Source organism: Oncorhynchus masou, chromosome 30, assembly GCF_036934945.1.
Source record: "Oncorhynchus masou masou isolate Uvic2021 chromosome 30, UVic_Omas_1.1, whole genome shotgun sequence".
Taxonomy (NCBI): domain Eukaryota; kingdom Metazoa; phylum Chordata; class Actinopteri; order Salmoniformes; family Salmonidae; genus Oncorhynchus; species Oncorhynchus masou.
The window spans coordinates 40,974,265-40,990,685 of NC_088241.1; the positions used below are offsets into that span (position 1 = coordinate 40,974,265).

At 44.0% G+C, this 16,421-nt stretch overlaps 1 protein-coding gene across 2 annotated transcripts in view; it reads left to right on the forward strand.

The window, feature by feature from the left end:
* The first annotated feature begins 13,913 nt into the window (after positions 1-13,913).
* Positions 13,914-16,421, forward strand: part of LOC135522621 (cadherin-12-like) — a 126,102-nt gene continuing 123,594 nt past the window's right edge. For both annotated transcript variants that reach the window (XM_064949059.1, XM_064949057.1), the window contains exon 1: positions 13,914-14,315. In XM_064949059.1, the coding sequence (XP_064805131.1) occupies positions 14,070-14,315 (246 nt within the window). In that variant the 5' untranslated portion in view covers positions 13,914-14,069. The remainder of the gene's footprint in view (positions 14,316-16,421) is intronic.

A 16,421-nucleotide genomic window follows, 5' to 3' on the forward strand; every position in this document is an offset into this window, starting at 1 on the left:
CAAGACCATGGTGCTTGCCTATGGAGCTGTGAGGGGAACGGCACCGCAGTACCTCCAGGCTCTGATCAGGCCCTACACCCAAACAAGGGCACTGCGTTCATCCACCTCTGGCCTGCTCGCCTCCCTACCACTGAGGAAGTACAGTTCCCGCTCAGCCCAGTCAAAACTGTTCGCTGCTCTGGCCCCCAATGGTGGAACAAACTCCCTCACGACGCCAGGACAGCGGAGTCAATCACCACCTTCCGGAGACACCTGAAACCCCACCTCTTCAAGGAATACCTAGGATAGGATAAGTAATCCTTCTCACCCCCCCCCTTAAATGATTTAGATGCACTATTGTAAAGTGGCTGTTCCACTGGATGTCAGAAGGTGAATTCACCAATTTGTAAGTCGCTCTGGATAAGAGCGTCTGCTAAATGACTTAAATGTAAATGTAAATGTATTCAGACCACTTGACATTTTTCCACATTTGTTACATTATAGGCTTTACGTAAAAATAACAATACATTTTTTAAATACCTCATCAATCTACCCACAATACCCCATAATGACAAAGCAAAAACTGGGTTTTAGAAATTTTTGCAAATGTATTACAAATTCAAACTGAAATACCACATTTACATAAGTATTCAGATACTTTACTCAGTACTTTTTTGAAGCCCCTTTGGCAGCGATTACAACCTCGAGTCTTCTTGGGTTTTCACATTATTTCACGTGACATTTCAAGTGCAAAATTATGTGATTTTTCACGTGTGAAATCATGTGATTTTTGATTAAAATGTCAAAAGTGTCTGAGAATATATGTCGTATGGATGTTTGTATGGTAATTTACTCAAACTGCTGCAATTAAATTTGTAAAATTAATACTGTTATACAACACGTAAAACACCCTTTACTATCTCTTCAACTTCTCGAGCTACCGCAACTCAACATGCCAATATAAGGCCGTGATGACATATGGACTCGTATCAAGCCTACATTTCAGTCATTTGTTCAACTACCCACCGTGTACCCTCAACATACTCCAAAGTCTATGTAAATATTCAATAAGCATTACCAATATGTAGGTTGCAAACACCAACAGCTGGACTCGAGACACATACTGTACAGTACTTTTGGAAAGTATTCAGACCCTTGACTTTTTCAACATTTTGTTCCGTTACAGCCTTATTCTAAAATTGATTAAATTGGGGAGGGGGGGATTACAGCCTTGAGTCTTCTTGGGTATGATGCTACAAGCTTGGCATACCTGTATTTGGAGAGTTTCTCCCATTCTTCTCTGCAGTTCCTCTCAAGCTCTGTCAGATTGGATGGGGAACATAGCTGCACAGCTATTATCAGGTCTCTCCAGAGATGTTCGATCAGGTTCAGGCCCCGGGCTCTGGCTGCGCCACAAGACATTCAGAGACTTGTCCCGAAGCCAATCCTGCATTGTCTTGGTTGTGTGCTTATGGTTGTTGTCCTATTGGAAGGTGAACCCTCGCCCCAGTCTGAGGTTCTCAGCGCTCTGGAGCAGGTTTTCATCAAGGATGTGCGTTCATCTTTCCCTCGATCCTGACTAGTCTCCATGTCCCTGCCGCTGAAAAACATCCCCACAGCATGGTGCTGCCTCCACCGTGCTTAACCGTAGGGATGTTGCCAGGTTTCCATCAAGAACCATCAATAGAAACATTTAAAACTAAACAAAGTACAGCTAGTTTGAAGTCTTTCCAGCTGCAGTTTGAAGTGATTGTGTTAGCTGCGTTGTTGGCTGGCTCCTCTGAAAAACATTGTCCTAATTAGAGAGCAGATTTTCTATGCCAGGTGAAATTGAGCATCATTACCTCATTGTTATGGATGTAAATGTCACTGGAAAACAGCTTAAACAAATGCAAATGAAGCTACTTCGTTGTTCCGGCTGCACTGTATGACTTGACTGTAAGTTAGCTGCAGTTTGCTAGCTAGCAAGCAAGGGATAAGAACATTGCAAGCCAGTATGGCAATGGAACATTTAGAACAAACAACTGGGTCACGTCTCTGGCAATGGAACCAATAAAACCAGCGACCAGCCGGCTTGTGTAGCAAGCCTAGATTTTTGTCAGGACTATATCTTGTGGAAGGATGAAATAGTATGAATAAATTAATCAAAATAACGTTTTTAATAACAATATGTCAATCATTATTTAAATATCGTGTTAACCCATTAAAAGTGATCTGAATATAAAGTCATAATGCCCTCGAAGCTGGTGTTTAGAGGATAATGTAAATTGGCACAGTTAACAACATCCGTGCCAATATATTCTCCCAACACCAGCTTCTCGGGCATTATCACTTAAATTGAGCACTACTTTTGACCACAGCCCTTTGGGCCCTTTACTCCCTGATTATTTATGTAGCCTGGCTGGAGAGTTGTTAGTCCATTTTTATTACCTTCCCCATCCTCTCACCTTCCAGGTAGTTTGTCCTCCTGTGACATGTTTTCTCTCTTTGACTACCTTTCCTTTCCCGTCTTCTTTACCTTTCCACCAATGCTATGTTCTCCTCCTATAGTCCCTGAGGCTACCAGGCATATTAAGACCTGCTTTGGTCTGGCCGATGTAAACACGACTGAACTGGCTACACTCTCCACTGATGTTAGAGGTGTTTTTCTCCTTATTTGGGTCGTGTCTCTGAATGCCTGTTCATATTTATTCAGTATGGGTTGTGCCAGCCCACAAGCCACAGCTTCCCTACAGTTTCTCACTCTGTGCCTTAAGCCTTATGCTGAGTTTGTCGAACCCAGAAACGTCTGCTGTCATTACCAGATGAGTTTTCAGTGCAGAAAAAGCACCTTAATCAGTTATTATGCAGCATTGTGTTCTGCACCAAGATGAGTATGTGGCACTGACATGAACAAGCTCAGTTTGACACAAAGCAAATTGGTATACACTTTCATGCAGAGCATCGTAGAGAGAGAGAGAGACTAAACTGAGTAAAATTGGATTATTTTTTATTTTTTTACATTGGATGAAAGTAGAGACTCAGAGCTACAACATGGTATATCATACATTGCATTTGAGGAACAATGGGAAAGTAATTATGCTTTGAAAGTTAATTAACTTGTAAACTCACTTTTGAGAAAATCGCCTGTAACTGTTTTGGTATCTAGTGAAGAACTCTTCCTTGTCTACACCCATTTATCATCGTTCACACCCTCAAGCTTTAGCCCCACCCATCTCGGAGCGCTCTTGGAGCTCACACTTGACGCTCTGGCCGATCATTTGTTTACCTCTGGATAACATGAAAACAGCCTAACCAGCTGTGCTGGCAATAATTTAATTATGCATTTTTTGCAGACATTTACTGACACCGGCCATATTCAACAGGTGTTGTACACATGTCACGTAACATCAGCTAACGAGCCAGCTAACGTTGCTTACGTTGCTTACTTTTTCTGTGGCTTAACCAACAAGGTTCGTAATTTAACAATTTTATTCATATTTATAGATGGCATACATATTTGTTATTAAGGCACATTAAAGTTGACATGTTTGAGAAGGCATTTCTGCCATAAAACACACTTTGATACAAAACGTATTCAAAAGGCTCTCCTGTGAAGTTATGGCTTGCAACAGATGCCTTGTTTCCCGAATCTGGTAAAATTTGTTATACAGAAATGACAGTGTGTATTGAGCTACCACCATATAATGGTACATCTAAATATCATATTATGAAAAGTCTTTGACACCTGTCCCCTTAGAACCATGGCCAAACTTTGTAATATAAACAAAATTACAAGACATCTGAGAGTCATGTCTTGTTTTCAAACTCTTGAATCTGGTCCAGACGTGTCCTTAACCTTATTAAAACAACTTTGACTTCTCTGCACCACAGGACGACACTCACCCACACTCACCCAGCAACGCACCTGTGGTGGTGACACAATTAAAATATCACCCTCCACATCATAAAAAATTAAATATATGCAGAAGGAGAACTTCAACCCGTTTTCTCTTTTTTTCATTCTGCCAGAGTCAATACCGTTTATCTGTTTGTCATGTTTACGACGGCCTTGACAACTAGTAACTTTCCGAGGGAGTCTCTTACGGCTCCCAATCTGCGCCACCAGCTCGGTGAGCCATATGTTCTTTGATTATGGGAGGTGATGTGTGAGAATGCTGTCAGCCGGCTGCGTGGTGTTATCTGAGGCAGACACGGTGGGTCAAGGCTTGGCACCGAGGGCCGACACATGCTAATGAACTTATCTCATTAAATATGCATCAAGCGCCCTCCAGCAACGCACAGCGGAGCGTAGACAAAATTCTCAGGAATTATGGGAACAGTCATTTCCCATTATGTCTCTGTTAAATAAGGAGTGACCTGTCTGATCAATGGGCTGACCTCAACGAGATAGTTCCTCCTGATTCTGCAAGGGAACTTTGCAGATTACTTTAGACTTTTAAGATACTGCAGTGACAGTATCAACTTAAATGCCCGGGTGTATGGGGGTGTAACCTTGGTATAATATGCTCCCTCTGACGCCACTGTTACAAGTCTATGAAATTAATCAAAGACAATGATGTCAATGAGGGTTGTGGTTATGCAATTAAAGTCTCGGTGCTCACATTATTATATCACTCATAACTACATTAGGAAGGAACAAAAGCGTGTGTGTGACAGGTGTTGAATCATCCTAAACTAAGTTGTCTCCTTTGTTGATGGACAATTCAGAGTATATTTCCCATGGCTTTTACTCCTACTCCCACTCTTAATACTGGTGTATTATTAACTTCTAGTTTATTATTTTGGCATCCAATGGCTTAAATGCTACTACAAGAAAGTATTAACATTTATATCGGCACCATTGCATTTCATCACATTGTAACAAGACCTTAGCTCAGTTGAAGCATGAAGTATTTCAGCAACTTACAGTTGAACGCTTGAGTGTTTTAAATGGTTTTCCCATGGTATAAATAATGTTAATGGTTGCTCAATTTATGATTGGCAATGAACACATTTGGTTAATTCTCATTTATACGGCTCTGTGATCAAATCAATTGTTCACTCATTTATATATTGCCAAAGTTTGGTTAAAATGATTTGTCCCACTTGCCAAGAACAGCAGTATTTTGTTTGTATTTTCTAGGTTTTGTGAAATCCAATCTTTTAATTGCTTAACCTGATTCATGATTGGGCCTAATTAGCTCAAATGTTCTTTTATTCAGGTGCTGTCCATCTGGATTCAATTGGATAATGTACAGCACATATACTGAAGATTGTCAAGTTCAATGTAAATGCACGGTTTGTGGGTAAAGGGTTCTGAGCTAATACATAAATATCTACACAACAAATTCTCCATTGTAAAAAAACAACAATTTTACATTGAGTGTTAAACCAACACTGAAAGTGTCTGTGAACCCATATAGACACCGGAACAATGTTAAATTAGCACACTGCTTAGAGTAAAGCCTTTTTCAAATATTTCCAAGAGTGTCTTGCTTTTCGAGGAAATTATATTTACCACCCATGACTGTATTTGTTAGTGACAGAGACATGGTTGTTGTATTCATTTTCTAGAAAAGCAAACCACTTGAATACATGTGATTGAAAATAACAAAAGTTGAGAATCCCCACACTGGCTGGATTCCAAAATAAATTATACATCAGCTTGCAAACCAGCATGTGTCACACCCTGACCATAGTTTGCTTTGTATGTTTATATGTTTTGTTTGGTCAGGGTGTGATCTGAGTGGGCATTCTATGTTGTGTGTCTAGTTTGTCTGTTTCTGTGTTTGGCCTGATATGGTTCTCAGAGGCAGGTGTTAGTCATTGTCTCTGATTGGGAACCATATTTAGGTAGCCTGTTTGGTGTTGGGTTTTGTGGGTTATTGTCCTTTTGTCCTTAGGTCTGTCGTGTGCTAGTTTGCACCAGTATTAGGCTGTTTTCGTTTATTGTTTTTTCATATTGATTCGTGTTTACTTCTGTTTTATTAAACATGGATTGTAATAGACACCCCGCATTTTGGTCCGACTCTCTTTCACCTACAGAAAACCGTGACACGTAGCCTGTAAACTATGAGTTTCAGGCTATTGTATTACAAAATCAAATCAAATCAAATTTTATGTCACATACACATGGTTATTAGCAGATGTTAATGCGAGTGTAGCGAAATGCTTGTGCTTCTAGTTCCGACAATGCAGTAATAACCAACAAGTAATCTAACTAACAATTCCTAAACTACTGTCTTATACACAGTGTAAGGGGATAAAGAATATGTACATAAGGATATATGAATGAGTGATGGTACAGAGCAGCATAGGCAAGATACAGTAGATGGTATCGAGTACAGTATATACATATGAGATGAGTATGTAAACAAAGTGGCATAGTTAAAGTGGCTAGTGATACATGTATTACATAAGGATGCAGTCGATGATATAGAGTACAGTATATACGTATGCATATGAGATGAATAATGTAGGGTAAGTAACATATAAGGTAGCATTGTTTAAAGTGGCTAGTGATATTTACATTTCCCATCAATTCCCATTATTAAAGTGGCTGGAGTTGAGTCAGTGTCAGTGTGTTGGCAGCAGCCACTCAGTTCTCAGTGTAATGGTACTCTTTATTGTCATTCTTTGTAGCTTCAGCAATGAGTACATAGTTACACCTCAACTCCTGTCTAAAGAATTTCAGATTCCCTGCTTTTTTTGAGGAGACTACCAACCAGGAAAAATGATAATGATGAATGTAGTTTTGGTTCAAAGTGATGTGTAGGAGTTTCAGGCCCATGTATTAGGGACCAACTAGGCCCTCAAAATAAGGCTTTATGAACAACGTATAGTTTGTGTTAAATATACAGCATATTATTTTATTTTTTTGTGTGTTACCCTCGATCCTAAGCGAATGTTATTTCAATTCATGATTGTACTTCGTATACAAATTTTAAGTTAACACAATGCAATTAAACTACACTACTAGCCCATGGCCATGTTGATTGGATAATCGTTGTAAAGCATTTCTTAGCGTGGGTTGTCAGGACCCGGTTACGAACCTGGGTCTCCGGAGTGAGAAACAGTCACTTAACCAACTGAGCCACGAATAGTCAGCAGAACCCAGAAGATGAGGCAGACACAGCAGTACTTAAGACGGTGTATTTAATAAAGTAAAAAGGAGAAGTCCTTAAATATAAAAATGGCAAATCCAAAAGGTGGTAGGAATAGCACAAAAAAGCCTCAAGAGACACTCAAAAACAAAAACAGAATTCCACAAGAGCATCCACCGGAATCGACAGGAAAACACAGAACACTAGGGCTGGGTGCTAACATACAAACACAGAGCACAGAACTGAGGGAAACTAAGGGTTTAAATACAATCAGGGAAAACGAGGTACAGGTGCTAATAATAATGAGGAACAAGGGAAAAAACATAAGGTCAAAAAGCACAATGGGGGCATCTAGTGACCAAAACCCGGAACAACCCTGGCCAAATCCTGACAGAATCCCCCCCCTAGGAACGGCTCCTGACGTTCCTACCAGCTCTCTCAGGGTGGAGGGCCCTGAACTGACGAATGAGGTCAGGATCCAGGATGTCTTTGGCAGGAACCCAGGAGCGCTCCTCGGGACCGTAGCCTTCCCAGTCCACCAGATACTGCCAGGACCGCTGCACCCGGCGGGAATCCAGTATCCGATGGACGGTATAAGCCGGCTGGCCTCCAATGACACGAGGCGGAGGGGGAGGTCTGTCTGCCGGGACAAGGGGAGAAAAAACAACAGGTTTTAACAATGAAATGTGAAATGTGGGATTAATCTTAAGGGATCTGGGTAAGTGTAGGCGATAAGAAACTGGGTTAACTCTCCTGGCAACCTTGAAGGGACCGATGTATTTTTGGGACAGCTTGCGAGACTCCACCCGTAGAGGTAAGTCTCTTGTGGAGAGCCAGACTCTCTGGCCGGGGCGCAGGGTAGGCCCGGGACGGCGACGTCTGTTGGCTTGTTGTTGGTACCTCTGTGAGGAACGCATAAGATTAAGACGGGTCTTCCTCCACATAAGCCGACAGCGTCTGACGAACTTCAAGGCTGAAGGCACTCTGACTTCTGCCTCCTGGTCCGGGAACAATGGAGGAGCATAGCCAAACTGACACTCGTGCGGGGACATACCAGTGGAGGAGGAGCGCAAGGTGTTGTGCGCGTATTCGGCCCAAACAATAAAGGATGACCATGTGGACGGGTTGTCACGAGTCATACATCGGAGGGTGGTTTCCAGCTCTTGATTCATCCTCTCTGTTTGGCCGTTGGACTCCGGATGGTACCCTGAAGATAGACTGGCAGAAGCCCCCATGAGTTGGCAGAAGGCCTTCCAAAACCTTGAGGCGAACTGGGGACCTCTGTCAGAAACCATATCTTGAGGAATGCCGAAGACTCGGAACACATGATTAATTATCAACTCAGCCGTTTCCTTGGCAGAAGGTAACTTAGTCAGAGGGACGAACCTGGCCGCCTTTGAAAACCTGTCGATTATGACTAGGATAGTAGTATTGCCATGGGATGGAGGAAGTCCAGTAATAAAGTCCAATGACATATGGGACCAGGGTCTGTGGGGAACAGGTGAAGGAGTCCTTGAGGGCGGAGGTGAGAAGATTTGCCCTGGCAGCACACGGGACAGGCATTGACGAAAGTGGCAACGTCTTCTCTTATGGTAGGCCACCAGAACTTACGCTGGATGAACTCCAAGGTGCGACCTACGCCCGGATGACAGGTGAGGCGAGAGGAGTGCCCCCACAGAAGGACCTGAGTCCTCACTGCCTTGGGGACAAACAACCGATTGGCAGGACCTCCTTTCGGGTCCGGTTCGCTAGCTTGAGCACGTCTCATGGTATCCTCAACATGCCACGAGATCGGAGCCACAATCTTAGCAGCAGGAAGGACAGGCATGTCCGTGTCATCTCGAATGGCAGGAGCGTAGACTCGGGACAGGGCATCCGGTTTGAGATTCTTCGACCCGGGCCGATAGGTGAGGATAAACTGGAATCGATTGAAGAAAAGAGACCATCTAGCTTGTCTAGAGTTCAACCGCTTCGCCTGCTGGATATACTCCAGATTTTTGTGGTCCGTAAGCACTTGAAACGGGTGAGAAGCCCCCTCGAGCCAGTGTCTCCATTCCTTCAATGCCATCTTAACCGCTAGGAGTTCACGATCCCCCACATCTTAGTTCCTCTCAGTCGGGGTAAGCCGGTGTGAGAAAGCGCACGGATGAAGCTTCTTGTCTTCACCCCTCTGAGACAGGACAGCTCCAACACCAACCTCTGATGCGTCTACCTCCACCACAAATGGTTCATCCGTAGTCGGTAGTATCAGGATGGGAGCAGAGAGAACGAGCTGCTTGAGTCCTTGGAAGGCCGTCTCAGCTTCTCTTCCCCACAAAAACCTTGCATTGCCACCCTTGGTTAAAGCTGAGAGAGGGGCTGCCACCAAGCTGAAGTTCTTGATGAACTTGCGGTAAAAGTTTGTGAAGCCCAGGAAACGCTGAACTTCCTTAACGGATTTGGGGTGGGCCAATCCGCTACCGCCCCTACCTTCCTGGGGTCCATTTGGACTCGACCGGGTTCCACTACAAATCCCAGGAATTGTACTCGGGATGAATGGAATTCACATTTTTCCGGCTTAACGTACAGATGGCTGTCCAGGAGGCGTTTGAGTACTTGTCTGACATGCTTAGTGTGTTCTTGAAGGGAGCTCGAAAAGATGAGGATGTCATCCAAGTAAACGAACACAAATATGTTAAGCATATCCCTAAGCACATTGTTTATGAGCGCTTGGAACACCGCTGGGGCGTTGGTCAGGCCGAAGGGCATCACCAAGTATTCATAGTGACCAGTAGGCGTGTTGAAAGCGGTCTTCCACTCGTCACCAGGTCTGATCCGCACAAGATGGTATGCGTTCCGCAGGTCAAGCTTAGTGAAAACAACTGCTTCCTGGAGCAGCTCGAAGGCTGTGGCCATAAGGGGTAGCGGGTAACGGTTACGGACGGTTATGGCATTGAGTCCCCGGTAGTCGATGCAAGGACGTAATCCACCGTCTTTCTTGGCCACAAAGAAAAACCCTGCTCCCGCCGGGGAGGTGGATGGACGCATGAGGCCTGCTTCCAGAGCGTCCTTGATGTAGGTATCCATAGCAGCTCGTTCGGGTGGAGATAGGGAAAAGATCCGACCCCTTGGGGGCAAGTGCCCGGAAACAGGTCGATGGGGCAATCGTAAGGTCTATGGGGTGGTAGCATGGTGGCCCTCTGTTTGCTAAACACCAGTTTGAGGTCATGGTAACACTCGGGAACTCGGGTCAGGTCGATGGATTCTAAAGACTCGGGAGTAGAACTCGGGGAATTCTGGAAAATACAAGTAGCTTGGCACGTAGGACCCCACTGCTTGATAGTGCCCATAGACCAGTCGATGTGAGGGTTATGGCTGTGAAGCCAGGGGTATCCAAGGACGAGAGGGAACTCGGAACAGGAGATCAAATGAAAGTTCATCAATTCCTGGTGTTGTGAAACTGAAAGTCTCAAGGAGGTAGTGACATGAGTGACAAGTCCAGATCCCAAAGGGCTTCCTTCCAATGTAGTGACCCTCATGGGTTCACTTAGAGGTTCAGAGGGAACGCCATTCTCCTTCGCCCAGACACCATCCATGAAGTTACCTGCGGCTCCAGAGTCTACCAAGGCTTGAAGGTGAAGCTTGTGGTTGTCCCAGGAGAGGGTGACTGGAATGAGCAGACGGGAGTTGGACGGATGGGAGGAGGTTATGTTTCCCGTTACAGTTCCCCCCGGTCTGTACGGGACAGAGCGTTTCCCTGGAGCCCGGGACACGTGGAACGGAAATGGCCCGGTTTGCCGCAATATAGACAGCGTCGCTCCCTCATCCGGCGGTCTCTCTCAGCCTGGGAGATGCGTCCAATCTGCATGGGTTCAGATGGAGCCAGCGAGGATAAAGGTGGGGACTCGGAGCTGGGACTGATAGGGGCTAGAGGTCTACGGTTGAGTTCTCTCTCTCTCAGACGCTGGTCAATGCGTGAGGCCAACTTGATCAGGGACTCGAGATTGTCCGGTGGTTCCCGAGTGGCCAGTTCATCTTGGATAGTGTCGGAAAGGCCTTTCAGAAAGCACACCGTGAGCGCCTCGTTGTTCCAGCCACTTGCTGCTGCCACCGTGCGGAACTGGATGGCATAGTCCGTCACGCTGCGCCAACCTTGGTGGAGAGTCAGGAGCTGTTTGGCTGAGTCAGAACCACTGCTTGGGCCTTGAAACACTCGTTTGAATTCCTCAGCAAAGGCAGAGTAGCTGGCACAGCAGGAACTATGGGCATCCCACACAGCAGTAGCCCAGGCCAGGGCTTTTTCCAACAGCAGGGTGATGATATAAGCGATCTTAGACCGGTCGGTGGGAAACGACGAGGGTTGTAGCTCAAAGGAGAGAGAACATTGGGTGAGAAACCCTTTACAAGCACTTGGATCACCTGAGAACCGTTGGGGAGGTGGAAGACGAGGTTCAGCCAGGGGGTTAACTGCCATGGGTACGTGAATCTGAGGTACTGGGACGGGAACTGTTGCCGGGGTAAGACGATCAGATATTTGCTTAATGGAAGTCAGCATCTCCGACAGAAGATGACAATGTCTAGCCATTAAGGCCTCTTGCTGAACCAGGGCGGCTTCGTGGCGTTGGACAGTCTCCTGGTGGTGGGACAGCATGGCAAAAAGGTCCTGGGAACTGGCTGCCTCTGGGTTCATTTTTGGCTCCGTGTTTCTGTCAGGACCCGGTTACGAACCTGGGTCTCCGGAGTGAGAAACAGTCACTTAACCAACTGAGCCACGAATAGTCAGCAGAACCCAGAAGATGAGGCAGACACAGCAGTACTTAAGACGGTGTATTTAATAAAGTAAAAAGGAGAAGTCCTTAAATACAAAAATGGCAAATCCAAAAGGTGGTAGGAATAGCACAAAAAAGCCTCAAGAGACACTCATTTACATTTACATTTAAGTCATTTAGCAGACGCTCTTATCCAGAGCGACTTACAAATTGGTGAATTCACCTTCTGACATCCAGTGGAACAGCCACTTTACAATAGTGTATCTAAATCATTAAGGGGGGGTGGTGAGAAGGATTACTTATCTTATCCTAGGTACACTTATCCTAGGTACACTCAAACAAAAACAGAATTCCACAAGAGCATCCACCGGAATCGACAGGAAAACACAGAACACTAGGGCTGGGTGCTAACATACAAACACAGAGCACAGAACTGAGGGAAACTAAGGGTTTAAATACAATCAGGGAAAATGAGGTACAGGTGCAAATAATAATGGGGAACAAGGGAAAAAACATAAGGTCAAAAAGCACAATGGGGGCATCTAGTGACCAAAACCCGGAACAACCCTGGCCAAATCCTGACAGTGGGTGATATAAAAGCAGGATTAAATAGTATTTCTCATGTATTAGTTAATGTGAATACCGGACTGTGAAAATTGGAGGAATGAGAGACACTGGAAAACAAACACAGTATTGGCTTTCTCTGACACTGGTTTGATATGTTTTCTTTCTGTTATTGTTGACACTGGTCTGATATGTTGTGTTTTTTGTTTTTAATCGGGCATCGCCGAGGTCTACTCAGCCCACATCCAATTGCACACAGACTGTTATTTAAGTGCACAGAACAGCAGATAGCTTATCTGATGGGTTTATTTAGTGTTTTTTGGGGAGAAGACTCCAGATGTATCCCAAATGGTACACTATTTCCTATTTAGTATCCATAGGGCTCTGGCCAAAAATAGTTCATTATGAAGGGATTAGGGTGCTATTTGGGATGCACAACAACTTTTCATTCCAATGTGTAATTGGAATGATTTGGGAGGCAGTGGGACAAGTAATGACCTCTATTCATCAAGTTGTTTTTATGTGGCACACTGCTTTGCCAAAAATAGGCATCCTCAATTAAATTGTGATCGCTCCCTTTTATAACAAAAGAAGGGAAATCTACTGATCGTTTTATGTGGCATGTGTTCACTTCAAAAGGCTATTAAGAGCTTTTGAAACTATCAGGAGGCAACAGGTATAATGTGATGCTTGCTGAAAAGGACACTCCTACTATGCACTTTGTTACATTTTTTAACAAATATCCTGGATGGGTAAAGCAGGAATGATAGAAAAATAGATATACATTCAAGCATGTATGGCACATTTAATCTTCTACTTTCAGATAGGCACACACCTGCATTTGGAATTCTAAACCATCTCCAATAGCTCAAATGGCATTTGAATGAAAATACAGTGGAAACAGTAAAGTATGTAGAAAATATCATATCGGGACAAATAAAATATTCAATTGGACGGGAGCTGGAGTTGAAATATTTGTTGTTAATCTCCAAAGTGTTCATTCACTCGGGATCCTGAGTGGCGCAGCGGTCTAAAGCACTGTATCTCAGTGCAAGAGGCCTCACTACAGTCCCTAGTTTGAATTCAGGCTGTATCACATTCGGCCGTGATTGGGAGTCCCATAGGGCAGCGCACAATTGGCCAAGCGTCGTCAAGGTTTGGCGTGGGTAGGCTGTCGTTGTCTTATAAGAATTTGTTCTTAACTGACTTGCTTAGTTAATTAAAAAATGTAAATAAATAAAAGGTGTGTATAGCTGTCAAATTACAGAATTGTGATTGTTATGGCATAATTATAAGATCATCCATAGTCATTTCTTTCCATATATACTCCAGGTGACATTTTGACCAAAAATGCAGAAATTTTTTCTTCAAAATGAGTTGCTCTCTTTTGACACAAGCATTATTTTCTGTGTGTTGTGTAATTGGGGCCTATTAACATTATTCAACAGGTGACAGAGATAAAGGATACAGGCGAATGAGCTTAACATTTCTTTCTGATTTCTCTCCTCCAGGTGATGAGCTCCATTAATCGTTGAACGTGACAGACAACCCACCCCGGCCAGCGGCTCATAATCTTGGCTGTGTCCAGTCCACTCCTTCACCACGGTTTCAGCATCCCTTCCTCTTTCAGTTGTGATCTGGCTTTCCATTTGTTGGGACATTAACTTGGAGACCTCAAACTCACAGACCGCCAATGCTTACAAGGAACTGCCTGCTACTGTTCCTTTGGTTTGTCTTCGACAAAGGCTCCCTGTCTCCTGTACGCCCGCCAGGCGCACCGCTGAGCAGGAGCAGTCTGGGAAAGGAGCATCCCAGGAGCCTGGCGGGCCCGATGAGAAATGGGGCATCTGGGTTTCAGAGAGTCAAGAGGGGCTGGGTATGGAACCAGTTCTTCGTGCTGGAGGAGTACATGGGGTCAGACCCACAGTACGTGGGCAAGGTAAGGATGCTTTATGTTGTTATTAATTGCATGCGAGTGTGTCATAAATCATAGAGCTAAGAGCTCGGGAGAAATTGATGAGGGTGAGAGAGGGATGGAGTTGAGAAGGAAGAGCTACATTGGTAGTGGTACCAGGAGTGGAGCATGTTTGAATTATAGAGTTCTATGTCCCTTGACATAGCCCGCTATTACCAATTGTCAATCTTTTACTTAGCTTCGCTCCTGGTGCGACATCTGACCATTTTAATCTCATGATGGGTTATGTTTGGAAAACGTCTCTTTTCATGAGTGTATTAGGATATGAATGAAAGAAAAATCAATGAAAAATGTCTTTCTTTTTGAGATTTATGCCAATGTTTCAATGTCTGGCAGACATTTTGTATTGCAGCTACACACGGCATTTGTGTGGTGAATGGATCAATGACCCGGCAGGAATACATTTAAATTATGACTCTTGTAAATCTGTCTGAACATCCTAGTTACTAGGGAGGGAGGATTCTGACAGTAGTAAAAGACAGAGGACACGCACCTCCTAGACTAAAGCCGGGTGGAGACTACACGACTTTCAAAATCCTAACATCAATGAGCCTCATGTTAAACAACCCTCTTTCCTGTAGTTATTTTGTGTTGCCAATGATGTGGCACAGACGGTGTTCACACACTAAAAGATTCTTTACTTGGTCGTGAGGATTCTCGATAACATGCTGTCTCGCAAAACAAATGTGATACGAACAAATGTAGCAACAAGTTGTAGCTCAAAGAAGCATCATAAACATTCAGTCAGACATTCACACTTGCCATACAGAGTTGAAATATCTAGCCAACATTTTGAATTTAACATTGCTTGTGAACGTCAGATCTGTAACGATTTGACGCTTTGGTTAAAGGCAAGTACAAACGCATACTAGTAGTAATTGCTCCTGCTCGAGAGTCCACACATTCTGGGTGATGTGAAACAACGTCATCATCTCACTGGGTTTTTCCCTGGCAAGCTATCATTGCCTATTGCTGATCACCATTCTAAAAACTTGTCGTTGCACATCTCACACTACAAGAGCATTTGTGCCGATAAAATCAACGTTTGAAAATTTCAGGACGTCTGGGACTGCTCAAAAATGAGATTGGGAGCTCTCAGATTGCATCTCTGACCCGGTCACATTAAACAAGTGTCGGTGATGGCCACATGCCCTGAGTAGGCAATGACATGGGGATTTTGTCTCCGATCTCAAAAACTAGTTTGGGACAGCTAAATTGGGGCCAAAATCGTGTAGTGTACACCTGGCCTTATTGAACTGAATTGCATGAAGTCTGCAATTCACAATGTTTTTTTTCTCCTTGCTCTGGCTTAAGACATCCTTTAACTAAACTCAGAGGGGTTTTAAGGCTGAAGTTGTAATTTGGCACCCCTAGCTTAGGCAGGATAATAGTAAGACTGACTTATCTACCCCGGTGCCACTGCAATCAGCCCTGACGTGCTGCACTGTTTGTGAAAGTCTCTCAGGCTAAAGCAGCCCTGGTACTGTCTCTGCACTCCAAAATCACTTAATCCCTGGCCGCTGCACCGCTTCAAAATAATTGACTGATTCTCTGCCATATCAAAGGCATTTGGAGATCAAGTCCCTCGACCTTCCGTAGGACAATCTTAAAGAGGGATAATCTGCAGCAACCAAATAAATAGTGTCACGGGATGAGAGACCCAACGGAGCGTATGCTACCTAGACAATGGACACTTGATTAACTGGGTGTCAGACAGTGGCTTTTCTTGAAGGAATTTAGATGAAGCACAGTCTTCGTGCAGATACTGTATCCATATTATATCCATAATTATGGTTTATTGTTTTACTGTTTTATTTTCCAGAGTGTAATTGACCAGAGTGGGCTATAATTAATGTATATAATACATCAAGACTAGACTTTGCAGCAATACATTCACATCAGAACACAAACATAATTACTATGCATTAAATTCTAGAATAGAGTTTACCAACATCCAATAACCAGCTTGTTTATGCACTTCGCCTAGCTACTTGTACTAACAGACACAGGATGAGCAGCAGAGAAGAGACCTTGGATGCATCCCAAATGGCATCCTATTCCCTATATAGT